Source organism: Oreochromis niloticus, linkage group LG2 (genome assembly GCF_001858045.2).
Source record: "Oreochromis niloticus isolate F11D_XX linkage group LG2, O_niloticus_UMD_NMBU, whole genome shotgun sequence".
NCBI classification, from domain to species: domain Eukaryota; kingdom Metazoa; phylum Chordata; class Actinopteri; order Cichliformes; family Cichlidae; genus Oreochromis; species Oreochromis niloticus.
The window spans coordinates 4,749,297-4,755,308 of NC_031966.2; the positions used below are offsets into that span (position 1 = coordinate 4,749,297).

At 41.1% G+C, this 6,012-nt stretch overlaps 1 protein-coding gene across 3 annotated transcripts; it reads left to right on the forward strand.

Moving 5' to 3' along the window:
- The first annotated feature begins 390 nt into the window (after positions 1–390).
- LOC100697283 (short coiled-coil protein B) lies at positions 391–5,013 on the forward strand. Of its 3 annotated transcripts, none has more exons than XM_003454317.4 (4): positions 391–547; positions 1,133–1,201; positions 1,295–1,375; positions 2,782–5,013. In XM_003454317.4, the coding sequence occupies exons 2-4, from the start codon at positions 1,186–1,188 to the stop codon at positions 2,922–2,924; spliced, it is 240 nt and encodes a 79-aa protein (XP_003454365.1). In that variant the 5' UTR covers positions 391–547; positions 1,133–1,185; the 3' UTR covers positions 2,925–5,013. The 3 variants fall into 3 exon arrangements, with proteins under 3 accessions (XP_003454365.1, XP_005458925.1, XP_005458926.1); XM_005458868.3 differs by having other exon boundaries at positions 397–547; positions 1,121–1,201; XM_005458869.4 differs by lacking the exon at positions 391–547 and adding an exon at positions 581–1,008.
- Positions 5,014–6,012: the final 999 nt, after the last annotated feature.

The window sequence follows — 6,012 nt, forward strand, 5'->3', positions numbered from 1 at the left end:
ATTTTTTCTCTGTATACTTTTAGCTTCGTTTTAGTTCATTAATATAATCTTGGAACAAAGACATATAATAGTATAGATATTTGTTATATTAAACTGTGTGACCGTAGCCTGCAACGCTTATCTAAAACAACTCTCCGTAGCGTTTTGTAACGCTACGTCCAGATGAACAGAATCAACTTTTGGAGATTTACTTTCCTGGATGATTGAGAATGCATCAAGATATCTAAAACAACATTTTCCAAGTTCTAAAAAGGAGTGGCTTTAAGCAATTTAGCTTCAAGTGTGTAACACCTTAAGTGTTGTTTACGGCAAAAAATGTATACATTGAAATAACTGCAAACAGTGGAAAAAAGAAAAAAAAAAACTATTCTGATGTCGTTTGTCCCAGCGAGTTGTACGTCGCCTCCTGGCGGCAGTGGCGTGCAACTGCATGATCATAGCCAACGAATTCTAGCACTGCTGAGAACTCAAGCAGTGCTAAATTACGCTTGTCTTTAATTTTCCTCTTCACATTTAGCACAGCAACGTTTGTTTTTCACATCGCCGGGTATGGGTCCTTTCATTTTACAGCTTATACCTAACTACGTGTGGCAGCTAATTTTAAACAGCATCTGGCTAACAGTTATTAGCATAGCAGCAGCTAGTTAGCAGCACACCGTTAGCACGGTGTGGTTTACTTTGGCCAGCTGGTCTCTTTGGTCAGTTTTAAAAATACCCGTGGTTCACGTGACCTTTAGAAGGGTCCGATACCAGACAAACCTGCGGTCTTAGGGTTTAGCTATCAGTGTTATTAACGCTGTTGTAGGTTAACACATTTGTGGGGTACTGTCTCTCAGTCACGGCGCTGCACTCGTGTGCTGAGAATAATAAACTCTTGTTAAAATGTGTTGTTATTATTATAGGTGTGGCAAAAATGATGATTAAAAAGAATTGTGTGCACCGCATGACAACAAAATGTAAGCGTTTACTGCCGAGCGACAGCAGAGGCAGCTGCCCAGAGCAGTTTTGGTAAACAGCATTTCATCCTGTTGTGTAACATAGGTGTGAAAAGCTGTACGGTCGTTTTCAAGCAAGCCTTTTCTACAGAGGACAACCTAACTTACAGATATTTAACTGTCAGATGTTCCTGCAGTGTCCCCGAGAGTCGCAGCCCTGCATTCCAAAAGGGAAGACGAGTACTTCACCATGAGCTCAGAGGATGGTGAGACAGCGCGCGCGCGCGCACACACACACACACACAGTGTGCATGTTCACTCTTCTCTCTGTGCCTGACGGCTCCGTTCGCCTGCTGCAGGTGACATGGAGAACCAGGCTGAGCTGGAAGAGAAGACCAGGCTCATCAACCAGGTGTTGGAGCTTCAGCACACTTTAGAGGGTAGGCACGTGCAGCCTCACAGCTGTTACTTGCTAAAATGGAAAATGAATGTTTTAAATATAAACTGTAAGGTTTACTGTGGGGTGGCTTACACTCGTGTTGGACTGTTAAACGTGATGCAGCTCTGCAGCTTCATGTCACGCTGGGATTTTACAGTCTGTAGATGAATCAGAATACTTTATTAATCCCGAAGGAAATTAGGGTTACAGCAGGCAGCACGCTAATGGCGCATGCGCAGTTACAAAGGAACCTTCTGACCAAACTTACACAAACAACACATTGGGAAGACATGTCAGAGGGGTAGGCTGATAGGAAAAAAACAACGAAAATACATAACATGAGGTGAGAGGAGGAGAGAAAAAAACTCCACTCAGACTGAGCTCCTAATGGGAGAACAGTTTGAGAACAGAAAAAAACACCTCAGCACAAAAAGCACATGACTATCAATACACCATAGACAATCAATACACAAGACAAGCAACAGGGGTGGGTAAAGGGTAAGAGAGAGCCGGTGTAGACAGCGCATCCGGTCCTGCAGCATGTCTGCGCTGGTCCAGTCGACCGCCATCTTCCCCGGGAGGGTACAAGCATCGAAGGCGTAATGAAATGAATGTAATGTAATGAAATTGTGCATTCACATTTTTAAAAGTTGCTCCTAACTTTACACACTGCAGATGGGCTTTTAGTGGGAAACATCAAACTGTTGATTTGTCTATGTGAAGGTTACTCATAAATGTATGTGTACCAGCAGAATGTTCACAGATTGATAACACACAGGAACACTACATCACTCAGAGTGGATTTGAGCTGAAGTGCAGGCAGTTTAGCATCATTCTTTCTAAACCAGCGTAGTTTGGCCTGTTGAACTCTACACCGTCTGGCTGATGGTAGAAAGTCATTCTGAGAGTTCTGGAGGGATTCACTCTCCCTCTTTAACTGACAGAAAGCTGACTGTAAGGACTTTTCAGACTCATAGTTTTCATCACAATCTGAACCAAACGTGGTAACTTTAATTTGAATGACACAGGATGGTTCAGAAACTGTGCTCCTATTAAAGTGTGGCAAATAGGTTTTCACAGCAGGGACGTGGTGCATATGTGGTCATAGAAAAGTTCCCAAAAATTGTATTAAATGTATGTACTAAATAATCAATAATCAGAAAAACAAAAGATTTTGCACAGTGCTTGAACATCAGTGGGGCAAGCTGACCAACCCTATTATGGTTAAATATAATTTCCCCGTTGCACATGCAACACTGAGATGTGTTGTGTGAACACACACACACACCTTTATTTTATGTGTTTGGGGAGTAATGATGATGTTTTAAACTGTAATAAATTAGTTTCCTACCCATGTAGTTTCCACACTCCTGTATGGTTGACTGATGTTTTTGTTGACGTGTTCAGACCTGTCTGCCCGAGTCGATGCTGTAAAGGAAGAGAACCTGAAGCTGAAGTCAGAGAACCAGGTCCTGGGTCAGTACATTGAGAACCTCATGTCGGCTTCCAGTGTCTTTCAGACCACTGACACCAAGAGCAAACGAAAGTAAGGAGACCGTCAGAGAGGCCTGACCTAAATCCACCCTTCCACCGTCCCTTAACAGAGCCCAGACCGTACCAGAGGACTGGACTCACGGACCCTTTAATACTGCTGAAACCCGAAACCCGTTTCTCTCTCTAACGTGTGCAAATAAGGGAATTTGTTGTTTTTGTAATGTGGCCGCAGTGGCCAGTGTTGCATTCATCAAAAGAGAATGTACAGAGGAAAAAGAAGAAAGGGAGACCTGATCCAGAGCTGCACATTAATATTAAACCTAACTCACGAGCAGACACACACTTCAGCTCTGTGTGAGGTAGGACAGCTGGCCTGAATCCTCTTCTTATATCTGAGTGCCTGAAATCTGTGCAAGTCATCAGACCTACAGAAGGAAAACATGCTTTGCTATGTTTTTCCCACATAATGAGTCCTATTTCATAAAGTACAATTCTGTGAAAAGGTGTTCAGCACTTTACTAATTTCTCATTTTCTTTGCATATTTGTTACAGATCATCAAAATTTAGACTTTGAAATTAGTAAAATGCAATTTTTAAATTATTATTACAAATGTTAAAGCTATTCAAACCAACCTATGTGGGAACAGTAATCCTGACTTGATCCGACTGAGTGACGTGAGAGACTCGCTGCCAGTTAACACAAATGATTGACAGCAGTTTTTGCACAACCACTTATTTGGTCTTTGGGGATAACAACAATAGGTAGGGACAGAAAGGTAGGTTTGGATAGTTTATTTCCCTTAAATAATCAAATCATCATTTAAAAACTACATTTTATATTTGCTCCGGTTATCTTTGTCTAAGATTAAAGTTTGATCTGAAACATGTAAGTGTGACAAATATGTAAAAGAACAAGACCTCAGGAAGTGGGAGGAACATTTTTACACAACACTGTCAATCCCATTTGATCTTCTGGAAAATCCAAATGATGAGATACGACTGAAGCAGCTCTCACCTGCTTAACTGTAACACCAACTCTGTGACATCACAGTTAGTCGGTTCAGCTATGTTTGCAAACTCGTGGCACACAAACAGGAAACCGGTGAGAAACCTGGAACTAGACTTTCTAGAATCCTGTTGTGCAATCTGTTGATGTAAACAAAGAAACCAGACCTAATCAGTGTGTAAGATGGGCTTCCTGTTTAAGTGAGGTTGAGTGCTTTGAGTTTCAGAAAAGGCATCTGGTAGGAAGACGTAAGAGCTCAGCTTTTGTGCCATGTTCATATATTCAGACTTTGTTTTTTGGCTTTTTGCACACAAAGACAGAAGTGCAATGTTACACTGGCCCTTTGTGTATGAGCTCTGAAACAAGCTGTTTGAACTCGTGGTTAGGTTTCTTCCTTCAGGAAACCTGCCGAGGGGCAGCACACAGGTCTTGTGAGCTGTACTGCATGTACGTTTCAGAGTGATTAAATAAATAATGGTTTGATTTTATATGACTATCCTGTGAGTGTGACAAAAAGAGACTAAAGTCTCAATGTTGCCATGCACTGAGTGCTCACAGATGCAAATCAGCAGAAGCAAGAATATTAGATTAGCTTCCAGTCAGTGTGGTTAGTGTTACAGATCTTCTGATACACAGGAAGGCATCACCGAAGACTGAAACTGGATTAAAATTGTCACAGGTCAGATGATGCTTTGACATTACTGCTCCTCAGCGCTGCACACAGGCCTTACAAAAAGAAAACTTCCACACCACAGATGTTGAAGCGTTTACATTCTGTCTTCTGCTCTCGATACTTGTTAGTGAGGAGCATGGCTTGATCTAAAAGGGGTTTGAAACACCTGAGTCAGTATTGCTGCCGTTGCTACAGCTCCAGTAGATCTTTGAATGGCTACTTTAGTTCCAAACTCCTGGTCTTTGTCATTTCAGCCTGATGTCACTGCTTGTCTCAGGCTGGGATTAAACAACACTAGTGGCACTGTTTGAGTTCACAGCTAAAACCATGATGTGTCATTTTGATTTGAGCCTGTGTGCACTGATTGATGAAGCTTCTCTCTAACCATGCTGTGTATTGTTTACATTTTGTTCGATTGCCAGTTTGACTTGGCAAGTCTTAGTTAAATAAAGTTACGATCTTTTCATGACGTTTCTAAGTGTATTTCTTGAGCTAACAATCTCTTTGTTTTTATATTTGCTGCTCACGGGGTCAACTAAAGGTGCTCACCAGGACCTGATATCATCCATTATGCATTTAACAGCTGGTACATGAATAAGAACACACAGAAAGGTGGTCAAATAAAAAAAACAAGGAAAGAAATTTTGGTACATTCAACTATATAATAAGACGAATAGGTGCAAATGATGTATTTTAGCAGCAGGGTTCTAGTAACAAAATAACCAAAGATGCAATTTAAAATAGTTTCTTTGCTACAGTGTTACTTCTAGACAACACTGGATCGTCTATTGAGTTTGGTGCCTTTCTCATGCTTGAATGGTTCATAGATTTACAGTATGCTAAGTGGCTTAACAAGAAAAAGATTCCTCTGGAAATGGTCAGTTACAAGGACTAGAGTGAAACTGACCAGTATCATACGCTACTATCCAAAGAAAGGCCTGGAGAACTACTGCTCAAGACCAAAAAATAAATAAATACAGTAAATTCTGGTTCATTGGAAGCAAAATATTAAGAAGTTCAGTGCTTTTGCACAGCACTCGCCATCAGATCTCATGAAAAGAGTGCTGACATTGTGTTTAGCCCATTTTAGCCACTTAAAATGAAAACAGCTGCCAAAGGCACATTTGAATGTAGAAATATTTTGCTCTGTTATATTTATATCAGCGGTGCTCGTGTATCATTGAGTCAGAGGAAACTACAGTGTGTGTATAGCTCTTGGAACTGATGCAGCTGCAATGTGCTAACCTTCTGTGCATCTATAGCATCAGACTGTGGATACAAACACACTACATCAGAATCCTCTGCATGCTTTAATGCTGAATTTTGTTTGCTTCAAGTGAAATATAGAGCGTCACCATACTTGGACAGCCTATAGCAATGGCCTATATCAGATGAAACTTGAGAACCCTGAGCATCAAACTAAAGAGTGCTGTCGCTGCAGGGGATTATTTGGACTTTGAAGAAC

Bases quoted from the DNA above. Each gene is read 5' to 3' on its own strand.
- LOC100697283 (XM_003454317.4), top strand. The intron at 1,376-2,781 runs GTAGGCACGTGC...TGACGTGTTCAG, and splicing joins GCTTCAGCACACTTTAGAGG to ACCTGTCTGCCCGAGTCGAT.